Here is a 26,164-nt window from a genome sequence, read left to right on the forward strand (position 1 = left end):
CGCTGTGTACACTTTGTACTTCAGAGTAGACACACTGTAGTGCATGGTTTTTTGTTGTGAAGATGAAAAACCAAAGTTGCCAAGGGAGTTATTTTATTAAAATGTTATTTCATCCTCACCACAGATATGTTTAGAGAGATGTCCGCGGGAGACCTTTGCACCATTCACACTGCTTCTGTTAGACCGTCTTGGTGAGGCAGCTGCAGATGCAGGATTACCAGATCAAGTGGGGCTTGATATACCGGATTCAGAGTGGGATAAGATGATGTGTGAATATGCTTTTGATCCCAAGGCAGAATATACAGATCCTGTTAGTCCTTATTTTGTGAGTATACATTAATATAAAATTGGATTGGTTGAGCCCATATTTATTCATTGGTCGAGCTATGAGGTTTGACATATTGGACATATAGCGAGATCATTAATATTGGGTGTAAAGCATCCAATTTTATCATTATTATGTGTTGATACAATATATTCACACATTGGGATCCATCAAAACATTAATGCAAAAAGGTGGATGGTCCTATAAGTATACACTGCAAACAGAAACTGTCCATTTTTAGTCAGATTGCATAGCAGAAACTTGTGTATGGAATGAGGGACTAACAGTGTAGAAAGTAGACTAAAAGTGGATCGTGGAGGCTTTAAAGAGAATTTTCATACTGTTATCCTATATCCTAACAGACATGAAGCCAGGGGATACATCCTCGGCTATGGGTTTATTTGAAAAATAGCACTGATTTATTAGACAACTTCAAGTGACTTTTAGGAAAGTGTTTATTAAAAGGGCATTTCGTAATCCACTGCCTCATCCATCCACTTTTTTCAAAAAAAAGTTGAGATTTTTATACCACTGGAAACCTCTGGCTACATACATAATGTTTATGTACAAAAAAATTCTTGCAGATTAATTAGTTTAGCAAAGATATCGTCAAATTTGAATTTCATTCTGGTATACCAGAACGAAATTACAACACTGGCCTATGGAGCAGTGTAATACACATATTCATGCATAACTCGCAAACGCAAAATCGGAATCAACTGAAATTTTGGGAATAAGCTGTTTTCATGGATATCAACTGAAAAATGTCATAAAAATAGGATGTTAGGATCATGAAATCCTCCTTTAATACATGCCTGTGGCATATAAAAGAGAACAAAATGTCTGTTGGTATTCTGCCAATAATTATGTTGAAATGTTCTAAAAGTATAGATGTCTAATTCTATGTGTTATGTTGACATTGCATGTTTTATTTCAGAATAACTTGGATAAAATCTTTGAAGACAAAAGGTGTGCAGCATATTACTTAAAAAGTGAACCATGTGAGTATTCTTGCTGTAAACATGTACAGTTATTAATGCTCTGCGTGCTAGCCATGCGCTTCAACGGAAAAAAGTTGAAGTTTTGAAACATTTTCTCAAAATATCAAGAGCTATCTTAAAAACTACTGAATCAATACTAGGCTTGTTTGTACTCATTTTAATGCATTTTTCATTTTGATTCCAAATATTGTCATGAAAAGTTACATTTCTGAAATTTTTGAATAAAAAAAAAAAAAAATTGAAACTTGTCGTCTGCAGTCGACTCCCGCTTGAAGAGAGTTAATACAACAAACTCAGGCCCTATATTTCCTATTTGTCCTATATTTTTGAACTCTTCTGATATTTTCTATAATTCCAATATTTTTTCCAAATCTAAGAAATAAACATTTTTTTTTCACTTATGGTTTTGTTTTTCGCTTTTACTTCATATTTTTTCCTTTATCTCAATTTCAAATTTCCCACTTTTGGCCTCCATGGACCAGATCGTGTCACATATATCTGACTCAAAAGAAAACAACCATCCAAGCATGCAATAGCTGTTGATATGTTCAGAATTTGGGTAGCTATAAATAGATTGTGAATTTCTGATTTGCAGGCATATTTTCCATATTTAAATGAGAATTCCTACTTTTTATAGCCAATATTTATGTGTTTTCGTTTATTTTCAGTCTGATTTTGGTTTTTTAACCCTGTTTTATGCCTTTTCCCGTATTTTTTTCCGTTTTCTTAGTTTTTTACAAAGGGTCAGTATCATGTCTGGATTTGAACAGTTCCAAGTATAAAACAATTTGATAACAATTATTGTGGCATTTCAAACAAAATAGTTCACTGTGTATGGAGATATGCTTGAATGGGTTCAACCTGGGATTTGCCCAAGTCCTTGAAACCAAACTGAAAACACTATATAAAAGTATGTATTGACTGACTAGTGACCTGTGCCAGAGCTGAAAGCTGTTCACTCAGGTCAATGATCACATGTGTCTGAATTTAGGGGGAAATCAGGTAGTCCATGCACTGTAAATGTGGAAATTTTCACACTACATTTTTTCACACTTTTTTGTTCCAAGCAGCTACCATGAAAATAACAAATCACAAATATATTCCTTTTGTGTATAGGTCAATGTAGGCAAAATATGAAATGAAGACAAGTGAAAATTGGCAAAGCATAACAAATTAATTGCATGGCCACCATAACCAAAGTTCATAGAATATTAGGTTATGGTAATTGGTATTGCTAAATAATAATACAAAAAGTAACACATATACATCAGAAGCATAAAGTTAGAGAAAATCTAAGTCAAATATTAAAGTAATTACAAATCTGTTTGTAATATTTGCTCATGGCTAAGTTAGGATTTCATGGTGCATGTGTGAAATATGGTAAAAGAGATATGGTCCCTTGAACAGGCCACAAAACAATAGAACAGAAAGAAAATAGAACAAAAAATAGAACATTTTTCCGCAAAAAAGTGGGGGAGGGAGGAAGGAGTTGGACACATCCCCATGCCTATGATTTATAATTATGTTAGAAGACAAGGTTGCTACGTCAGCACGCACACAAAGTAGGTGATTAAAGTGGTTTTCCAACACTTTACTTGGAAAACCACTTTAATCATATAATTTTGTTGATTGACCTCACCTTTTGGATATGTGCCATGACTTGCAGTATTATTTAAGCTTCTAATTATGTGTTGAAAGTTAATTTATTAAAGTCACTATTGGAATTATATCAAATTTGGTAATTTTTGTTGTTGTAATTTTCTTATTTGCAGTGTTTGAGAGATGTATCCCAGGATTCCTTGTTTCAAATGAATCCAGTGTCGCTGAAATCTTTGAAGAAGTAACAGGTTACATTGCAACAAGTGATACTGTCAATGAAATTAATATCACTACTACCGACATAGAAAGAACTTTTCAAAGGTAAGTGTTAAAATGTAGAGAATAAAGGTATTGTTTTTAGTTGTTGGAGTGCATCTATCATCTCATATAACACGGGCAACATCATTATTTTAAGTAAAACACCAAAAATAATGATTTTGCATGTTATATGAGACGTTACATGTAGGTGCAAGACAGCAGCTTAAAACAATACCTTAATTTTCATTCTGAAACACTTCAATTCAAATAAATATATTAAGTATACCAAATTTTAGAATCGATCAGTCCTGTTGTTGCTATGAACCTCCGATTGGTTCAAATAGCGTGTACGAATATCGTGTCGACATGCACATGATAAGGGGTGTGATATTGTGTCATATCACAAGGGCAAGAACCAATAAGATTGCAAGAAGATTCTCAAGTTTTATATGTGACTTGATCCACTATGACAGACCAAGTCAGAAATTTTGAAAATTGAGTTATTATCCATTCTAACTTACTCTGTACCTATGTTGAAATCTCTGCGTCCCTTATTAGTTGTTAACATGGTAAAGTAATAAACCTTTTATATGACCATTTTTGGTTTTGTTTTAATTCACTATTTTTGCTTATTTGCCAATTTCATTATTGCCAGATTTGGTCTGATTTGATCAGACTGTGTCACATATTGTATCCATCAAGCAGTAAAGCTTGCTTAAAACATGTGACACCCCTTCAGATTTGTGTAATTGTTTGAGTGATAAAAGTCCCAGTGGCTCTGTGTGTAGGAAGAAGGACCACAAATTTTGATCCCAATGCCTACAAAAACAACAGGATGTTAACAAACTTTAACATGACTGTGCACTTTCAGAAATGCATTAATTAAAAGTGCTGTAACTTCTTTGATTATTCATGCAAGGAAAAAACACATTTTTGCAATGGAAATTAGTCAATTCTTATTCTTATCTGAATTTCAGTTAATGATGCACACTCAAAGTTTCTGACTGATGTGTGTAATAAATGTATGTACATATTTGCTGATTATTCAGATCCAAGATTAAATTTGTTACCCCCCTGTTTGTTCATCCAATATGAAAAATATCACTGGTTTGAGGACGACCTCAAACCAGTGATATTTTTCGGATTGCATGAACAATTTCTCATTCAGTAGACATGAATTTAAGATAAACAAATAAATAACACCACAGTCCTAACATTATCAAGCTGTGCTCCAAACTCTTCCATGCATGCTTTTACAGTTTTTAGTCATGCGACTACTGCCAGGGCTATGTAATACAGCGTGCCATTGCTAACGCACAACACACAGTTAGGGCGCGATGCGAGGTAGCACGTAATTGCCTCTCTTCCACTTACGCAATCAGCACACGTGTATGCAGACCTGTTGATCGCCTGTGCTGATTAACAGCTTGGAAATATGGCTATATTATTATTGTATGGTAATTATATGAAAACTGAACGATACAGAATCATATTATTTTGCTAAACAACCAATGAAATGTAGTTGTCTGCTGAATGATAAAGCTTCTGTCATTTCTATTTTTGAATTGATAAATTGATTGATCTAATCCAATCTGATCTGATTTGATTTGATTTGATATGCTTTGTTGCAGGGTTGTGAATACCTTTTTGGATTTAAGAGGTTTCCTTGAATTCTTGTACCAGGATTTCATTTCATCATGGTGGCTTATCCTGATGTAAGTAATGAATAAATAAATAATGAAAAATGTCTTACAATTTGGCTCATGTGTATACTCATAATTTGGGAGGTATAATAAAACGTAAAGTATTAATTGGTAAAGCACCATTATATCTGCATTGCATCATATACTGGGGTGCTAAAAACATCTATAAAACGTTATCATAACTTCAGAATATTACAAATACATTATTCGCACCCCTACAAACTTATGGTAACATCTATAGTCTCTACCTCGAGTCACCAGCACTAGCTTTGAAGTTCAGCTTGTGCTGCATTGGCTTAGTGTGGTTTCTTGGGTGTACATATGGGGCATGTTGATGCACCAAATGAGACAGCTAGGTTTAATGTATGCGATCTCTTCATTTGTATTATTCATCACAACATTGTGTTAATGTGTTGTTGCTTCTATACAGTGGTTTAGCTATAGGAATGGCTTTGTCTCTGATTTGGATTATCCTTATGAGGTGGATAGCTGGGCCTATGGTATGGGGAAGCATATTCTTAATCTATGGCGTACTGGGAGTTGGTAAGTTGTCTGCTAAACATGGTTATTAATCACATTATATATTGAGTCTTATCACACTACTGAATTAATATGAAGGGAGTCAAAAAGTCAAAAGCTGGCTCTGGCCTGAATGTCAGCATTTATATTTAAGATTTTCACTGATTTGATAAATAAACATGATACTAAAGATTGATAAAAATTTGGATTTTTCAGGCCATCCTTTTAGTTTGCCCTGCATTGCCTGTTCAAAATACCAGTGGATGAGCCGCTGGCTATGCCATATTATGTTTACCTATCACTGATGACCTGTTCAATGACATATTTTCCCTGTAGGCATGTATTTTTGTTACAAGCAGTATTTTGATTTGGAGGATATGAGAGTGTCAGATCCAACGTTTGCATTCCTTGCGACATTGAGTGATTTTCTGAGGTTACAAAAGACATGGCTGACATTTGGTGAGTACAATAGTGGCAAATGAATTATAAGAAAGGTGAAGAGAATTGTGCATTTAGATTGTGTAACTTGATGCTTGATATGTATGTTGATAGCTCGTCATTGTAAGTTTTAATATAAATGCATGAAAACTGCTAGCAAAGGCTGTAACAATACTTTCACCAAAACATTAATACAGAATAAGTGTGTCTAATGTTTGCCGATACTTTTGAAGACTTTAAATGAACTTCACACTGATATAACGAGACAGCAAGCGATACAGGGACCTAAATTTCGATCCTCAGAAGATAGTACTTCATTTTAATGTGTCAGAATTGGCAGGTCCTATACCCCCTGTCTGCAAAATATTATTTCCAATAGCCTTCATATGACTTTGTTTGCTATACCAATATTGTGGGGACTTGAAATGATATTAACAAACAGCTAGGATATTACGGAATTTGGTTTTCATCATTTTTCAGGTCCTAGGAAATATACATAATGCGGCGGGTGTGCATGCGCATGAAGCTGTTCAGTGCATGTTTGTATATCCATCGTTCCCATACATATAAATGAATGGCTCAAAACATATCAATAACCTTAAAGCATGGTTAACAATAATAAATGTACTTTTATGTTGTTTGTTTGTTTGTATGTTCTTTCCTCCTCTGTTTTGTAGGTATTATACTCCTCGTCATATTTTTGGTCATACTACTGGTGACATTATGCCTCTGTAATAGAATCCGCCTGGCTGTACAACTCATAGCAGAAGCTAGCAAGTGAGATATATTATAACCACTCATGCACTCAGTAATATTTTTCTCTGGTATTATTCTTTTGAGCTGGCAGAGCTGCCAACTTCATTGTATTTGGGGAAATTTTTGTGAGGTTTACATTTTCTCTCTTTTCAAATTTAAAAGCCAGCGAAAATGGTTTTTTTTTACCCATAGGCTTTAATCAAGTTAATGTGTAACTGTTTGTAACAGCGAATATAGGAAACCATAAAGCTGCCTTGAACAATTCAAGTAAAAATATAGATAATACCACAATAATATTGATTTTACAAAGAATACTGACAAAAATACTGAGGAATACTTAAAATGCTTAAGAACACTGTTAAAGGAGTATTTTGTGATTCTAGCATCCTCTTTTTATGCTATTTTTCAGTAGGTATCCACAAAAAAAGCTTATTTCCAAAATTTCAGTTGATTCCGATTTTGCATTTGCGAGTTATGCATGATTTATGTGTATAACATTGTTCCATAGGCCACATTGATGTAATTTTGCAGAACATAATTCAAATTACAATATTTTTGCTAAATGAATTAATCTGCAATTTTTTTTACATGGACATTATGTAGCCATAGCTTTCCTGAGGTATAATAATCTCGACTTTTTAAAAGAAAAGTTGAGGATGAGGCTGTGGATCACAAAATGCCCCTTAATTCATTTGTACATGAAAGTGTTAAAATACCGAGTTTGTATTTAAATGATTGCTTTGAAGTGTTGAGAATACTGAAAAGTGTTGGCAGCTCTAAGTTGGGTTTATACTTTTGGGATAAGTATGTAACATTCTGCACATTTGAAATCATTATTAAAATATTACTATCATGAATATGTATCGTTGCCATTGAATTGACCATGGACTCGGATCATATTTGCACGTTGCTTGCGAAAGAGCAAATTGAGTACTTTTGTGTTGTTTCGCCATGTATCCAAGGGACCTAACAAACTATGATGGTTAGTGCATGTTTGTTTCTGACCTACCAGTAATACAAAAATACCCTAGCATACCCCTGTGGAAGATTTAGGAAAAGTCTCCTGCAGAGGGAGTATCTTTTTCAAATGGAATCCATTTGGGTTAGTTATTTTGAAACACATACTCCTATATAGTTTTACCTTAATCTTTAACGACTGGAGTGAGTATTTCAAATTTAAGGTATCTAATTGTCTATTTGAAACATATATACATATATATGTGGATATCAATTAGAAGAGCTCAATGCACAAGGTTTAAAAAAAGTTCAAATTTTAGCCTGAAGTGAAGAATGTGACATTGATTTTAAAGACAATTGCATGGATTGTATGCACCAGCAACCTGTATATTTTGTCAAATACTTTTGGTAACTACAATCCCGGAAAAAATGTGTTCGAACACCCACTCTAATGTTCAGAAACTGGAAACTAAGAATTATAATATAGTGTTATCTTCATGTTCATCTTAAGCATGCCCCCTCCCCTTTCCCCACCAAACAATGTTGGGAGAAGATACAGTGAAGATGAGCATATTGGGCATGCCAACATTGTGTGGGGTAGAAGGGAGACCATTTCCAATAAGGCTTTCGAACAATTGAATACCTGAGTGGAAGAAGGGCCCAACTCCACCAACACTGTTTTTATCTTGAGGGGACCTTGAGTACTGATACATGAACATACATTATAACATACATTTGAAATGATATATGTTGCAATGGCAACGGTACAGGTCTTTTAAAATATGATAAACTTATTTTGGTAAAATGGAGTTGGGCCCTTCTTCCACTCAGGTATTCAATTATTTCCAAGATTGTAGTTATAAATTTATTAAAATTCTTCAGACCCAAAGGTCAAAGCATTCTAAATTCATCTGTCTGTTCTTGCTTCGGGCTATTCCAGATGAAATTCATACACACCTTATGGAAGATATGACCTTAATCTCCCACACATGGCTGGGAAAATTTGAAATCTACATCTCCTGTAAGGTCATGTCTTCCATAGGGAGTGCATGGATTTCAACCGGTACAGCCCATCTGTATTCCTTCCTATCTTGAATAACCAACCAGTGTTGTGTCTTGTTTTATTCCAGGGCTGTAGGCAATATGATGTCAACATTATTCTTCCCCATCATACCATTCTTCCTACAAGTCATCATATATTCATTATGGGCTATCATAGCAGTGTATCCTTTTACTATACAGAGTAATCACCAGGCAGGAACTTGAGATAGCGGGGGCTTCAGAGGGAGGAGTGAGAGAGTGTTTGAGGAGATGGAGTGAGTTTGAGGGAGAGGGAGTGTGTTTGAGGGAGATGGTGTGTGCTTAATGGAGAGGAGTGCATTTAAGGGGGTGACAGTGTGTTTGAGGGGGAGGGGGTATGTTTGGGGGAGTGAGAATATGTTTGAGCGTGAGGGAGTATGAATGTGTTTGAGGGTGAGGGAGAATGTTTGAAGGGGTGGGGTGTTTTAGGGAGAGGGCGTGAGAGAGTGTTTGAAGGAGAGGGAGTGTGTTTGAGTGACTACATACTAATGCCACTGACAGTTTGATACAGAGACTATATGAGCCACTAAAAGTGGTTTTTTTGCATCAGAAATAGATATAAGGCTCACTGCTTGCATTTCTTTTCTTTTTTTGTTGAAAAATATGGTCAAAAGGTTTTTTGTTTGGCCTAGACAATGCTCACATTGTTAATCAGTATAGGAAAGTACACCTTTTATGACAAGAGTAGTTTGCTTAAATGATTCAGATCAAAAAAGTGAGTGTTATTGACCAATTGTTCTACATATCAAAAAGCAGTCAATAATTGTCCTTAACCAAATATTCTTCAGCTATCTAGCCACATCTCATGAAGTGAGGTATGAGGTATACAATGCACCGCCAGATTTCGCAATTGAAAATGGCACAGAATGTGTATATGAGGTTAGTATTAGTAACTTTGTAAATGGGTATTCCAATTGAAATCCATACACCCCCCTTTGGAAGACATGACCTTAATCTTCCACACAGAGAGTGTGAATTTCAAATGAGTTACATACATGGGTGAACCCATTTGAAATCTACATATCCTGTTTGAGAGATTAAGATCATGGCTTCCATTTTGGTGTATGGATTTCAACTGGAATAGCCCAATACAGACATGAAATTGTGTATATTACCATATTGGCTCAGGTATTTTCAATGAAAAAAGCTTACAAATGGGGTCAAAATCGCAAATTAGGACTCATTTCAGGTTTGCTTGCAGGTTCAAATCCAAGATGGTGCCATCCATGCAAAGGGTGTTTTATTAGTAAATACTGCAAAGTTAGATCTATAAGTGCATTTTATTGGTAAAGATTGTGATATACTTTGTGACATTCTACTATAATTTTACTATGAACTGGATTATAGGTGGGCTGACATTATCACTTAGGGTTGGTCTAAAAGACTGCTTTGTTGTTTGGTTTTTGTCTTTTCATAATTTATATGGACTAAATACCCATATTCCTTTTCAGGTTAGGACTAGTTTGGTCAGCTATTTTCTTAACTTAATTTGTACTATGTACCTTGTATAGTTAACAAAGTGTTTTTTTCCCCCAGACATTTAATGCAACCTACAACACCAATGGTACCACAGCGACATGTGTGTTTGTGTCTTATAGTCTACCAACATACACCACATACCTACAGTTTGTCAACTTGTTTGGACTCTTCTGGATATCAAATTTCATCATTGCCCTAGGCCAGGTCACACTTGCAGGGGCATTTGCTTCCTATTTCTGGGCATACGATAAATCCAATGATGTACCAGCCTTGCCATTGTTGAGATCGTTCTGGTGGGCAATCAGGTCAGTAAGGGGTTACTTGGTGTTTGACAGTTGGATTGTTTTGATAAATAGTGTGTTGAAGCAGTGAAAACATTGATAAGCCCTCACCCACTGACTAATTGTATTCTCCTGTCTCATTCAGACATGGAGCTTTAAACATTATGTGCTAAAAATGTGTGCCAAGCTCAGAGACCCCTGCTAAAGCCTTAGAAAAAGCTCAAATCAAAGTGCTCCATCACTTAATTTTGATAGGCATTTTTTTCTGTTAATGATACCTGGTAGATTGGTATAAATCTAGAAACATCTATATTAAAAGCTCCTGTGAATCAAAGAACTAAAAGAACCGTTTAAAATCTTAAAACCAAAAACTTATCTTTGTATCACAAAGACATGCTCAACTTTAACCAGCTGAAAATCCTGATGTCTCTTAGAATATGAAGGGCAATCTTCAACTTTTGGAGACATCTTGTAGCACAAAGTATGAGTGATACTTTCTTCAACCTGTCCAAATAATTTTGGTGAGAAGGAGCCAAAACACAAGCACAATAAAAAAATGTGGAGCATGATGAGAGATTTATAATGATTCAGAAGGGCTGATCCCTAATTTGTGCACTCTTAGATAGTGAGAGCCAATCCGGTCAAACATCAGAAATATGCCAGGAATGTATTGCTTGTGTATAATTACACTGGCGCACACTTCACATTATACGCGCATTGCTTTTGGACGTGTTTGCATCACTAAGGATTTATTATTTTTTCTTGCGGGCTGATGTATTCATATTTCCTCATATTTTTCGAACATGAAAAATTTGTTATAAAAATATTGTTCTCATTCATCAACATCAACATCTCAGTATATGTGCATTTTATTGTAAAATTTCACTGTCAACAAGTAATACTCAGTTATTAACCTATTAACCATCTACATGTCATTTGGTTTCCCTTATCATCACAGATATCATCTTGGATCCATCGCATTTGGTTCATTAATCATCGCCATCGTTAAGATCATCCGAGTCTTATTAGAATATGTTCAGCTACAATTGAAAGGCAAAACTAACAATGTAGCCAAGTTTTTAATAACGTGTCTCCAGTGCTGCTTCTGGTGCTTGGAAAAATTCCTGAAATTCTTGAATAAGAATGCATACATTTTGGTGAGTGCCTTCATTGTACTTTGAAGGTGTATAATGTTTACTTTGTTTGTATACATATTTCTATAGAGCACATAATAAAGGGTTTGTCGCAGAAATACTTTGCTTCAGTTCAATCACACTGGTCATGTGCTAAATGTAGGATGACATAAATGGCACACATACCATATATGTGAGGGTTCTGTAGTATACAGAATGATATAAAGACAACAGTTGAATTCAGTAGTGGGTCATGTTTTCAAATCACAACTGAACTTACATATTCTATCAAAATGTTGATAACCTTGACACATTTTGGGTGTCAAAATTAAGTGACTTTAGACCATTCCTATAGTTGGCACCTTGCTAGCTGCTGTTGATGGGGTGAAGATTGATTTCACATTGATATCACATATCATATCACTCATACATCAATTCTAGACATTTTATTGGTTGATTGTCATTTATCATTTTTACTGTTAGCTTCTCTGTGTGATAGTTTTTACCATCATAGTGCGTCAGGCCATGCGCTGATTTAGTTGTGGCGTAGACCTCAAAATATGAAGTATGTCACAGCAAAAATTAGTGTTATGTTGATAAAAAATGTATTTCCAACCTGAAATAATAGTATTTTTAAGTATATAATAGAATTTATGTATGAGTGATACAAAACATATTAAATGTCTTACATTTGTGTAATGGTTGAAATAAAATCACTCGGTGAAAGATAGATTTTGTTCCATTCCACTCGCCGTTCCGGCTTGTGAAATGGAACAAGCCATCTTTCACCTTGTGTTTATATTTTGACCATCACACACATAGACAGTTCATATTTGTATACTATAATACAACAAAGTTGAGGTCAAGTAGGGTATCATATGATTATTTTGTTATTATTATTTTATAATCATGTGATGTCCTTCTTGACCTCCCTTTCGATATTGATATTTACCTCATCAATGGCAGGAAGGTACCAATTACAAGCATGGCCTAGCCTATATCACCCTGAATTATTAAAGTTAATGACTCAAGATGTTTTAATGTATGTTTTCTCATAATACAGGTTGCAATTTATGGCAAAAACTTCTGTACATCAGCGAAGGATGCATTCTTCTTACTGATGAGGAACATTATAAGGTATGAAAAGGGCTTAATTTTGCCTGTCATTTGTGCTTTTACTAAGTGTTTCATGTTTAGATGATTCAACAACACAAAATAAGTTGGAACTGTGACTGTCATCAAGACCTAAATCCACATTATTCTTTTATTGAGCAACCTCACATCTTTAAAAAACCTCAGAATGTTCCCAAAAATGACACAAACAAGAAGATGATAGGAGTAGGCCTTTATGTATGATACAGTAACAAATTTGCACCACAACAAGTTTTAATAGAATATTATTTGTCTCAATTTGACCAAGGCATGCAACTGCTACCAATGTTAACAGGCACAATTGTCGTCTCAATTTACAAATGTATTACTTTGGTTGGAGTGAATCAGACCATGTCACATTTATTGAATATCCATGTGCAAGGACGGGTTAGTGTAGTGGTCTTCTCACTCGCTTCTCACCACTGTGGCCCGGGTTCAATTCCCCGCGGCGCCACATGTGAGTTTGGTTGCCGATCCATGCTCGTCCTCGCAGGTTTTTCTCCGGGTGCTCCGGTTTTCCTCCTGCATCTAAAATCGGACCTCTTCCCATATCCCTGTCCCGTCATATCCGGATGGCGTCCCTTGAATTTAGTAGCCTCTGAGCACTATTGGGATTAGCCTGGCTTTGGCCGAATGTTATAAATAAATAAATAAATAAATAAAATATTGTGACCTATTTCCAATTTCTTTCCTCAACAGAGTGGCAGTTATCAACAAAATTACAGATTTTCTTTTGCTGTTGGGTACGCTATGCATTGTAGGTCTAGTTACTGTGGCATACTTCTTCTACTTCAGTATGCAAATTACATTCATCAATGATATAGTACCAGTACCTGAGCTACACTACTATTGGGCTGTCATCATTGTAAGTAACATGCCCTTACATCTTTAATGATATTGGATGGGTGCAGCCTGTCACTGAGAAGACCCAGCAGTCAGAATACCCGTTATTCAGAAAAGCCGTAATTTAGAAGGCCCGCTAGTTAGAATTTTCTGAGTAGCAGGCCTTCTGAATAATGGACTTTCTTAATAGTGGGCTTTTTGGTGTATTTTATGTTAAAGTCCCGCCACTCAGAATTTTTTTCTGACTAGCGGGTATTCTGGCTAGCGGGCTATATCCGTTACCCAGAAGATCCACTACTCAGAATGCCCACTATTAAGAATTCTGACTAGTGGGCTGTTTTAATTATTTGAAAGAACTGGGTTAGCCCTAACCCTTACTCTAACCTAACCCTAACACTAATCCTAACCTTAGCCCTAACCCTAGCCATAACCCTAACCCTGAGAACTGGGTTTTCTGAGTGGCAGGTTGTCTGAATAGATGGTGTGATTCTGCAAAGGGACCGTAAATCTGAAGGCCCGCTACTCAGAAATATTTTCTGAGTAGCGGGCCTTCTGATTAACAGGTTTTCTGATTAGTGGGTCTTCTGTTTAGCGGGTCATTTTAAATGAAAACACTGGGTGATGGGTTTTCTGAATAGTGGGCCTTCTGAGTAACAGGTCTTCTGAGTGATGGTTGCCCCCCATTTTGGTTCATTAGTTTCCTAAAAATGGATAAGGTCGCTTTTCATTATTCATTATTAGGTTCCGCTTCCTATTGCAGAGGTCCAAGGTATTGAATTGGCTTAAATCATAAAACTATTCTGATCGCAGTTAGAAATTATGTGGAATGTTTTAAAAGGTCTTTACAAGAACAATTAAATTTCTGTAAAAACACCAGTTCAATTTGTTTTGTTTTGTAAGTAAAATATTTACTTCAAATTATACTGTACTAAAAGTAGCTCTTTTGGCTCAATGACGTGTGAAAGTGTTCACTTACAAAGAAATCTTTGATATATCAGTTTTGTGTAGGAGCATCTATGAGCTTCAGAATTTGTATATGTAACACAGAGACCTATGAGGTTGAAATTAATAAGAGTATTTTAGGTATAAGAAATAGCAATAAAATGGCCGGGTCTAACTCATTTTTGTAAAATGGTGGAGTTGGGGTCTTTCACTTAAGTATTCAATTGTCAGTCTAAATAACCAGTAATTGATTGTGCCCTTGAATTGCACATAATAATATAAAAGTTATCTGTGCATATTTGTATATCTTTCATCATTACAACGCCATCATATCTTTTCTTGCATACCTACAGGTGATATCACTTGGTGTGTTTTGCATAGCCAGGGGATTCTTCAGTGTATTCGATATGGCAGTCGACACCATGTTTTTGTCATTCTGTAAGTTGATTCAAGTGTTATTTACTTAATCATTTATTTTGTACAAAAGTTGAGTTTTAACCAGAAAGCAAATGGCACCAAAAATTAAACAAAAAGAGACTTACTTGCTCAATGTTCTAAGCCCAGGGGCGTAGCAAGCGGGGGGGACAGGGTGGACGAAGTCCATGGGCCCTGAGGGTTCAGGGGGCCCGAGCACAAAAGTGAAAATAATATAAGGGCTGATAATGGAGAGCAGGGCCGGATTTACCATTGTGCCAGATAGGCCCGGGTCCAGGACCCCAAAAATTGCCCTATGCATCTTTCTTTTAACCCCAATAACAGCATGTTTTTTGGCCAAAATATGGCAAAATTGTACAATTTTCCAGGCTTCGCGCGCATTCAAATAGTAAAATTCATGTTCATCTGGAGCTAAAATAGTCTGAAATTGAATTTGGGTGCAAATGTCCCAGTAACATCGGAACAAAATATGTTAGTCCCCCTCTATATATTATATTTAATTTAACCAAAACTTGGCCACTGACTTGAGTTTGGGGTCTCTAAATTTTGGCCTGACCCAGGGCTCCCAAAAGGTAAATCCGCCCTGGTTAAAAGGGCCCGTATTGCTCCGTGTCCATGGGCCCCTGATGACCTTGCTACGCCCCTGGTTCTGCCTTAGGTAGGTCTGTGTCTCCCATCTATGCCATTCTCCTATGTCTTCAGCTTTTCAGCTCCACATATGACTTCTTGTCATTTGGTTCATCAAGCATTCCCATTTATATTCCCATTGCTCTTGGTCTCCATCGTTCTATCTTTCCATTTAACACGTCTCTCATAAATCTCACAATCTCCTCACATTTACTTTCTGAAGTGTCCATGTCTCAGCCCCATGAGTGCTACATTCCAAACTACTGACTTTACAATTCAAGAGTTGAAAATATCTGGGCACTAATCATAATCTAGAATGATCTGTTATGCATGGATATATTTAATACTGTTTAAAATGGTCTCTTTTTTACATAATGAACCATTGTGATTGAATGCAATGACAAGTGATGCTATAATTTGGTCCATATGTGTAAAACAAATAAAGCTACATGTACCCATACCTTTTTACAGGTGTGCATTTTGTCAAATAGTTTTTGAAACATTTTCAAAAGTATTTAAGGGGGAACTTATAAGTTGTGGACCCTATAGTTCTTCTCACCTCAAGATTGGTAGTGATGTCACTGTATGTTTTAGGTATAATGGACTTGAGAGTTGGAAAATATTTGGGCACTAATCATAATCCAGAATGATCTGTTATGCATCAATATAGTTCTTCTCACTTCAAGTTAGGTAGTGATGTCACTGCATGTTTTCGGTGTATAGCCCCGAATCACATGAGCCGTTCTTGGAATCGGAGCATAATAAACTTGCATGTAAAGGCAGCATATTAAATCAAAACTCTCTTGGGTGCATAATCAAAACGCTCTGGAATGCATAATCAAAATGCTCTTGAATATGCAGAGATGCCATTTGATGAAAGTGAGAAGACATCAGTTTGAAGAAGTGAACCACATTCGCTGGATAAGAATTCAATTTACATTAACCATCTATTCATTTCAATATTTCAGTGGAGGATTCTGAGCGACATGATGGCTCACCAGAGAAACCCTATTACATGTCTAAGGATCTCATGCAGATTGTTGGCAAGAAGAACAAGAAACGCAAGGATCAACCTGATAACAATGATGAGGAGTCTGAGACTGAGGACTGGTAGGCGAAAGTGAGGAGGAGGAATACTATATATGCAAATCACAATCAAATGTGTCATATTACTGCAGAGTGAAGACTTCAAGATAGAATGATGTTTTCTGCCCTGCCTAGCAGTATACATGCTTTGCAGGTTACCTACATTGACTATTGTTGGGAAATTGGACTCGAATGAACACATGCAGCAGCACTTACTCATCCATTGAATTGTACATTTAAAACGGTCATTGAAATAATTTCTCTCTATGAGAGTAGTTATTACTCTCATAGAGAGAAGAGACAATTCTCATGCAAATAAATGATAAAAGATGAAAGTCACATTGTCATTGTGGCTGTACGTAATTGTTTTCCCATAAGAATCAAAGGGTATAATTATAGCAGCCAGCCATAGAGGCTTCTCATGGATATAAAGTCATTTTGCCAGCAAAATCAGTACTAAATACAAGATGGAATCATGCTGTTTATGTACGTGTGAGTGCTCCAAAGTTTGTTTGGCTTATAATTGGAGAAAAAATGAGACTCACAACATTGTGTATTGATATTTAATGGGTGCAGCACTTACACAAGCTGTGTGTTACATAATGCGTGACTGACACACGCTTATGTGTATTTATGTGAGCGTAAGTTGGGACTTGAAATTTATTAACAGTCTTACGTTTTGTTTGTTGAAATTAAATGATTGTATATCCCTGTGTAAGGTGAAGTCTGCTAAAAGATTTTATACTCTCATCAGCTCGTAATAGACGGGACTCATAAACATTGTGGACTGATATAGAATAGCGTACACTCAGGTGGGCGATAGAATAGTGGACGCAGCACCTATGGCTATGCGAACTGTGCTTTGCATACTGCATGACTGATGGGTGATTTTGTGACATTATTGACTCACACAGTAACAAAAAACAAATAATTCTCGCCTATTACTAGCTGATCATAGTATATATTGTAACATCAGAGCAGCTTTCTCTATCTTGACATCAACAGTAAAATAATTTCATTATTCTGCCATTGTCAGCCTTGATTGTGTGTGTGTTAGAATTTCCAAGTAGATAGGAGTATGTGACACTTTTACAACGAAAAGTACTTTGTCGAATTATTTTTGAAAATCAGACTTAACTTGCTGATACTAAATCGAGCTGTAATTATAACACTCTCATTTAAATTTGAGACTTGGTTGTAGACATGTTTTAAATAAATTGCAAATGCATTTTAAAAATTGTTATGTCAGAACAAGTTTTACTGACGTAAGTTATATTTTGATGTAAAACTGTACTAATAAAGTTAAACAAGATTTGATTATAAATTATCATTATATGCAAGATTGAGTAAGGAATAGCTCTTGTGGTGTTACTACTGCCAAATTCAAAAGTGAAGCTCTTATAAATGCTCTCTATCAGTGTGTGACTAAGAAATGATGTGTTACTTTCATGTAAGCATTTTAGTTAGTGTGAGATACTCTATTGGCAATAGCTGCCAAGTGTCCTATTTCTGCCAGTGTCATTACTTTGCAGTTTAAAATGAAGACATTGTCAAATGTATGAAGGGCAGCTATTGCAGATAGGATCTTAAATTGAGTTGTAAGCATTTGAAGCAAGATTTAACATAACTATATAAAGAGTTTTTAAAGTTAACTATACTATTTTTCGCTCACCTGGAACATTTTCACTAGCTCGACTAGTGTCTTAACAGATGCTGTGATATCGTTTTATCACTCACTGATGTCATATGATTGACAGATTGACATGGTTTTAAATTTGAGCATTGAAAGTAAAAGTATCACCTAGTTGAAACCCCTACACCCTCTATGGAAGACATGACTTTTTCGTTACCACTAGTAAAGATTAAAATCTTCCATAGGGAGTGTACATTTTAAATGGTGTTACCCGAATTAAAATCTACACCCCTTATGTAAAAGTTTAAGGTCATGTCTTCCATAGGGGGTGTATGGATTTCAACTGAATAGCCTATTAGGTCTATTGCCATTTGGTCTAATACCATTTCTTCTAATTCTCGTTTAGTCTATATTCAATTGGTCTATTACCAGAAAGGCTAATTGCCAGTTAGTCTAATGATCATATAGTCTAATGTCCATTTAGTCTAATATTGTTTGGTCTAATAACCGGTATGTCTACTAACCATATAGTCTAATAACCATTTGGTCTAATATTTCATTAATAACCATTTGGTCTAATAACCGTTTGGTCTAATAACCGTTAGGTCTAATACTCGTATGGTCTAATAACCAGTTAGTCTAATACCATTTCGTCTATTTATTAATAACCTTGATGCTTGTACGACTAAATGATGTGTAGACCAAATGGGTATTAGACCAAATGGCTATTAGACCTATTGGTTATAGACCAAATGAGTATTAGACTAAATGGTTGTTAGACTAAATGGTTTTAGACTTATTGGTTATTAGACTAAATGGTTATCGGATCAAATGGTTATCGGACCAAATGAATAAAGGACCAAATGATTATTGGACGTAGTGGATATATACCTAATGGGTTTAGACCAAATGGATGTAGACAAAATGGATATTAGACCAAATGGTATTAGACCAAATGGCAAATCCCCGCCTATTACAACTGTTCATGCCAAGTTTAGTCATTTTGGTAAGTTGTTCAGGTTATTATTTGTTTCAAAATCAATTCCAAATTTAAGACAAAAATGTTATTCATTGATATCAAAATGTGTGGAAAAAGCCATATATTCAAGTGCCAGCAGTTATAGTTTCATCATTTTACTGTATTTATAACTTATAACCCCAGAGAGTAACTAAGTTTAACAATATAATTATGACAATATGGCTGCCTTTATGTGCCACTTATCTAAGTTTAAGGATATAACGGTGACAATATGGCGGCTGCCTGTATGGGCCACCTTTACTCGAATGGTATAAGCATTTGTTAGACTGTACATAATGTACATATATTTTTATATCTGATAAGAAGCCAACTTCTGATCACACATTCAGGGTGGGGTGTAATTTACATATCAACCTTTTCAAGGGGCATTCACAGATCCACTCTTTTAAAGGGGCATTCACAGATCCGACAATCCCAAACTACATTATTCCCCATACATGTCTTTTTTTGTACTTTTATAATACTTACTAATGTAGTAACTATAAAAGCTTCTACAATGAATAAGCTAGAAACTGAGTTTTCTTATCAAGGAAGGCAAATCTTATATTAAACAAATCTTGTTTCTCTACAGCAGTAAAATAGCTCACCTTTTGGGTAGCTTTCTGTCTGCAATTCACTAGACTTTCTTCAAGGCAAATCTTAATTCTTTTATGCCGAGGCATAATAAACTGTGTGCAAATCCAATAGGGATGCAATTTGAAGATGGATGTAACCTTTTCATTTTCTTCATATTTTGTTTATATTTCTAAAAAGAAAATTGTTCTAGCATATGTTTCCAATTTGTTAACCATAGCAAATTCAGAAAATATTACAGATTTGTTTGGTCCTCGACAGATCTTTGAGAGTCCCTTTACAAGGTACACAAGGTAGTCTTGATAAAGCAAGGCACTCACCATTCCTTGCTTTAAAACAGTATTAACAGAGAATAATATTATATTTTGTACAAAACCTTTGGCCTTTCTTTGTAGATGTGGATAACTTATTTTGTTGATGGTGTTTTCTTACCAGTAAGTGTCTATTTACATAAAACTAAGCTGTTGTATAATTTGCTTCTATTTGAGGGTATTTTGGCTTGATTTGAGGGGGCTAGAAACATTTTGTTTGTTCAATTGAGGGGGGGGTTGATCTCCAACCCCATAACTGAACTTACCAGTTGCACATATCAGAATATTTGACAACCATAACATTGGTCTATTGTAGTTGAAATCCATTCTCCCTATAGAAGAGCAAGACAGGACCTTAATCTTCCACACAGGGAATGTGAATTTCAAATGGGTTACCTGAATGGGTGACTACATACCCCCTGTGTGGGAGATTTAAGTAATGTCTGGCATAGGTGGTGTATGGAGTTCAACTGGAATAGCTCTTTAGAGTTGAGTGTAATGTATTCGCTGCGGTAGTACACATTTGTAACCATTGGTTACTGGTTCAAGCCTGGGCTCATACACCTGCTCCGAATTATGATATGTCATAGCTTTTGTGTTGTGATCATTTTGATCAGTGGTTCGTACAAAGAAAGCTTGAGCCAGTTGACCTAGCAAAGGTCATATTCTAACGTGCACTACGACTGCGAATATGGACACTTAGCCCACTGTAATATAGTATCTTCATTTTAGAACATTTTTGTTATGGTAAATATTGAGCATCAATGAACATGTTAGTGCGATATATTATTGGGAAAAAAGTTACTGTGGCTGCCATTGAGCCAAAGTTACTACTACGCTTGTTTCATGATAACATGATAGCAACAGTGTTCATGGTGAATTTTTCAAGATACAACACAACTGCCGTTTAAAATCATTATCAACTATCTGCACATTTAAGTATGAATTTGTAAATATTTTGTGAATAATATCCACCTTGACTCACTAAGTAAGTGCCTAATACACATACATACACATGTGAACTTGTATTTTCTTCAGTCTTTCAGCATCATTGTAAATGCACATTTTCACAACCTTACTTTTAGCCATTGATGGGAGAAAAGTTTGAAACTCTTAGATTAAATACCTCATTTCGAGTGCAAATTTAAAATATTTTATATTTGTTACTGTGTAATATGAATATATAATAATCTTAATTGCATTAATAATCATATTATATTGGGCTATTCCATTTAAAATCCACACTACCCCTGTGGAAGAATTTTGGAAATATCTTTCGTAGAGTATGCATTTCAAACGAAATAACCACATTAGGCAGCTCCATTTGAAACTCACCCTCCCACTGTGAAGGGTGTACGATATTCAAATGGAGCTGCTTAATGTGTTCATTCCATTTGTAACACATATTCCCCCTGTTGGAAGATATTGCCAGAATCTTCCACAGGGGTAGTGTGGATTTTAAATGGAATAGCCCATTGGGAAATATTTTGTTCAAGTGTCATCATGGATTAGCTGGCCAAGATGTACACATTTGGGTTTCTCTGTGGTTAACCCCCTGAGCACCACCTGCCGATCTAACATTTACTCTGATTTTAATCACCAATCAGAATGGAGCTTTCCAAATATTCACTACGATTTTTTTTTTGTGTGGTGAAATTATTCTAACTATGTTCCAGATTAGTCCAATTGATAATGAAAACTTCTTTTTGGCCAATCGGCAGGTAGTTCTCATAGGGTTTAATTTAATTTTTGGGTAACAAACACAATGCACTATTTGATGGGGTTAATGGTTTTTGCTGAACCATGAAATGGTATCAGCCTATAGTAGTGTATGTTACTAGGTTCCTACAATCAAGGAAAAAGTCTTGGAACGCTTATGCGTAAATAACGGAAAACTGTCACCCCTCTCCCCGTGCAATGTTGAGAAATGCCAATGTCTTCAGCGGTTCCCCAATGTGTTCCAACATTGCTTGATGGGGAGAGGGAAGGGTAAATCATTGTTGTAGATGTCATGTTTCTTCCCAAACACAATACAGGAAATTTCCACGAACATAATAAACCCTTCACTGAATTTCGACAGAGTGTGCCAAGCTGCCCAAGGACTTTTTTCCTTGATTGTCTCTACCGAATGCAAAATATTTCATCTAAATTTCGTTTTGGCTCATAACTCAAAAACGGAATGTCGTATGAGCTTCAAATTTCACACGATTTGAGAGTGGATTATATACTTTGCAATCATAATAAAATTGTTGATAACGAATTTGGTTTATTTAGGGAGTGGTCACCGAAAACACCCCATATGCTAAATTACACACGCTTTCATAATTATGGCTCTAAACTGCTCTAAAATGTCGTTTTTGTCCATAACTCAAAAAACAGAATGTTGTATGAGCTTCATATTGCACACGATTTGAGAGGGGATTATATGCTTTGCAATCATAATAAAATTGTTGATAAAGAATTTGGTTTATTTAGGGAGTGGTCACTGAAAACACCCCATATGCTAAATTACACACTTTTCATAATTATGGCTCTAAACTGCTCTAAAATGTCGATTTTGTCCATAACTCAAAAACAGAATGTTGTATGAGCTTCATATTGCACACGATTAGAGAGTAGATAATATCCTTTGAATCATAATAAAATTGTTGATAAAAATGTTGAGTTATTTAGGGAGTGGTCACTGACAACACCTCCTATGCTAAATGACACAAGTTTTGTAATTATGGCCCTCTTCTGTATGATACTGAATCAATTTTCGTTTTTGTCTCATAACTCAAAGACACTACAAATGCATTTTTCGTACAATATCATAATGTTTTGCAGCATGTTTTCCAAAATCTTTTTTTGAATGTTATTAAAACGTTATGTACCCTTTATGATGTAACCTATGTAAAATTTATGTTTTCTCTAAACCTTGTGTTTGCTGAGTATAGGCACATCCGAGCGAATCAGAAAGATTATTATGACGTAACAATTTGAAACAACCCATTTCTGAATATTATTTATAACAAAATACGCTTTTGCGATGAGAAAAAAATAAAAGAAAACAGAAACAACAATTTAATACACTTAAAGAAAAATATAGACCACCATTGGGACTCGAACCATGCACATCAGTCAAGAGCCAAAAGGTTAACAGTCAGGACTAATCCGCTCATCACGCTGCCATTGCACAAAGCGAAGTAACAAGTTTTGTTCTTTTATAGTAGTCAGGTATCAGGAAAGTGTAATGACACCTTGTATAGTAGAAATGGCAAAGTGTATCAGTTTACCATTTTGAATTGAAATAAATATATATATGCGTATTTTTTTCAATTTCAAAATGGTAAAGTGTTAACAAATTCCATATATGAAATCAATGTTTCATTCCTTTTGCATTAAAACATTCTCAATTGGTATAGCAAATGTAAACTAACGTGACGCTTCATGAGATGCGGCCTCAAAAACATAAAATATCGATTTTGGACCATTTTGTCATTATGGTAAACTGATACACTTTGCCATTTCTACTATACAAGTTTACACTTTCCCGATACCTGACTACTATAAAAGAACACAACTTGTTACTCGATTATAAATGGCAGCGTGGCGAAGCGGATTAGTCCTCAGACTGATAACCTTTGACTATTGACCGATGTGGTTCGAAGTCTCATTGGTGGTCTTTTTTAAAGTATATTCAATTGTTGTTTTCTTTTTTTTCTTGTTTTTTTTCTCATCGCAAAAAAGCGTATTTTAATATAAATAATATTCAGAAATGAGTTGTTTTATGATTTATTTCAATTCAAATTGGTAAACTTAACTGTTAACAAATTTAATATATGAAACAAATGTTTCATTCCTTTTGCAATAAAACATTTTCAATTGGTATAGCAAATGTAAACGAATGTGATGCTTCGTGAGATGCGGCCTAAAAACATAAAATGTCGATTTTGGACCATTTTGTCATTATGGTAAACTGATACATTTTGAGGTTTCTACTATAGGGTGCTTGCATGGAAGATCACAAAGTTCAAACCATCCTAAAGACACGCTCCAGAGGACATGCAAATGCACGGAGTACAATACCAATCACCTGTTTAACTGGTTTTGATCAAAGTAATTCTTTGTACTCCATGCATTAACATATCTTATGGAGCGTGTCTGGAGGATGATTTGAACTCATGACCTTTCGTGCAAGCACTCTATACAACTTTACACTTTCCCGATACCTGACTACTATAAAAGAACAAAACTTGTTACTTCGATTGCGAAATGGCAGCGTGGCGTAGCGGATTAGTCCTCAGACTGATAACCTTTTGACTATTGACCGATGTGAATGGTTCGAGTCCCAGTGGTGGTCTTTTTTAAAAATGTATATTCAATTGTGGGTTTTTTTCGTGTTTTTTCTCATCGCACAAGCGTGTCTTAATAGAAATAATATTCAGAAATGAGTTGTTTCAAATTGTTACATCATAATCTTTGTGATTCGCTTGGATATGCCTATACTCAGCATACACAAGTTTTCCAGAAAACATTTATATATGCCTATACTCAGCAAACACAAGTTTTAGACAAAACATTTACATGTTGGGTTATATCATAAAGGGTACAAAATGTTTGAAGTTTTAATAACATTGAAAATATTTTGGAAACATGCTGCAAAACATTGTGATATTGTAAAAAATGTATTTGTAGTGTTTTTGAGTTACTGAGACAAAAACGAAATTTGACTACAGTAGAGGGCATTATTACTGAAACTTGTGTAATTTAGCATATGAGGTGTTTTCAGTGACCACTCCCTGAATAACTCAACATTTTTATCAACAATTTTATTATGATTCAAAAGGATATTATCTACTCTCAAATCTGGTGCAATATGAAACCAATACAACATTCGGTTTTTGAGTTATGGACAAAAACGACATTTTAGAGCATTTTAGAGCCATGATTAAGAAACGTGAGTAATTTAGCATAGGGGTGTTTCCAATGACCACTCCTAAATAAACCAAATTCTTTATCAACAATTTTATTATGATTACAAAGCATATAATCCACTCTCAAATCGTGTGCAATTTGAAGCTCATACGACATTCCGTTTTTGAGTTATGAGACAAAAACGAAATTTAGATGAAATATTTTGCATTCGGTAGAGACAATCAAGGAAAAAAGTCTTGGAACGCTTATGCGTAAATAACGGAAAACTGTCACCCCCTCTCCCCGTGCAATGTTGAGAAATGCCAATGTCTTCAGCGGTTCCCCAATGTGTTCCAACATTGCTTGATGGGGAGAGGGAAGGGTAAATCATTGTTGTAGATGTCATGTTTCTTCCCAAACACAATATAGGTAATTTCCATGAACATAAGAAATTCTGCACGGAATTTCGACAGAGTGTGCCAAGCGTTCCAAGGACTTTTTTCCTTGATTGTAGGTCCCTAGGTTACTAGGTTCCTAGGTTACTAACTAACCATTTGGTCTGAAATGGACATATCTCTAAATGTTGACGAAGGTATGACCCCATGAGTGGTGTCATATGAAAGAGGAAAACATAAAGAATATAATAAAAATATTTCCAAACGTCAGAGGTCATCCAGGGGTCACAGGGGTCAAAAAAGGTCGTTTTAACCAAAAATGCTCCGATTTAGCTTAAATTTGAATGCAATGATCCTTATGACATTCTAAACATGTTTAAAACATTTTAAAATTTATTTAAGGTCATTAAGGGGTCATAAAGGGGTCAAAGGTCAAGTTCTTCAAAATGGTCCAATTGAGCTGAAATTTAAATGCAATGATCCTTATGACATTCTAAACATTTAAAAAATATTTTAAAATTCATTTAAGGTCATTAAGGGGCAATAAAAGGGTCAAAGGTCAAGTTTTCAAAATGCGTCAATTGAGTTGAAATTTAAATGCAATGATCCTTATGACATTCTTAACATGTTTTAAACATTTTAAAATTCATTTACTGTCATTAAAGGGGTCATACAAGGTCAAAAGTCAAGTATTCAAAATGCC

At 35.3% G+C, this 26,164-nt stretch overlaps 1 protein-coding gene across 2 annotated transcripts in view; it reads left to right on the forward strand.

Annotated features, from left to right (window-relative positions):
* LOC140138054 (choline transporter-like protein 2) overlaps positions 1 to 16,936 on the forward strand; it is a 54,160-nt gene extending 37,224 nt beyond the window's left edge. For both annotated transcript variants that reach the window (XM_072159899.1, XM_072159898.1), the window contains exons 6-20: positions 125 to 325; positions 1,263 to 1,326; positions 3,099 to 3,246; positions 4,815 to 4,898; positions 5,317 to 5,429; positions 5,742 to 5,864; positions 6,521 to 6,620; positions 8,687 to 8,779; positions 9,425 to 9,515; positions 10,173 to 10,420; positions 11,355 to 11,553; positions 12,593 to 12,666; positions 13,381 to 13,546; positions 14,820 to 14,904; positions 16,497 to 16,936. In XM_072159899.1, coding sequence (XP_072016000.1) covers positions 125 to 325; positions 1,263 to 1,326; positions 3,099 to 3,246; positions 4,815 to 4,898; positions 5,317 to 5,429; positions 5,742 to 5,864; positions 6,521 to 6,620; positions 8,687 to 8,779; positions 9,425 to 9,515; positions 10,173 to 10,420; positions 11,355 to 11,553; positions 12,593 to 12,666; positions 13,381 to 13,546; positions 14,820 to 14,904; positions 16,497 to 16,642 — 1,935 coding nt within the window. In that variant the 3' untranslated portion in view covers positions 16,643 to 16,936. The remainder of the gene's footprint in view (positions 1 to 124; positions 326 to 1,262; positions 1,327 to 3,098; positions 3,247 to 4,814; positions 4,899 to 5,316; positions 5,430 to 5,741; positions 5,865 to 6,520; positions 6,621 to 8,686; positions 8,780 to 9,424; positions 9,516 to 10,172; positions 10,421 to 11,354; positions 11,554 to 12,592; positions 12,667 to 13,380; positions 13,547 to 14,819; positions 14,905 to 16,496) is intronic.
* The last annotated feature ends 9,228 nt before the right edge of the window (positions 16,937 to 26,164 follow it).

Source organism: Amphiura filiformis, chromosome 17 (assembly GCF_039555335.1).
Source record: "Amphiura filiformis chromosome 17, Afil_fr2py, whole genome shotgun sequence".
NCBI classification, from domain to species: Eukaryota; Metazoa; Echinodermata; class Ophiuroidea; order Amphilepidida; family Amphiuridae; genus Amphiura; species Amphiura filiformis.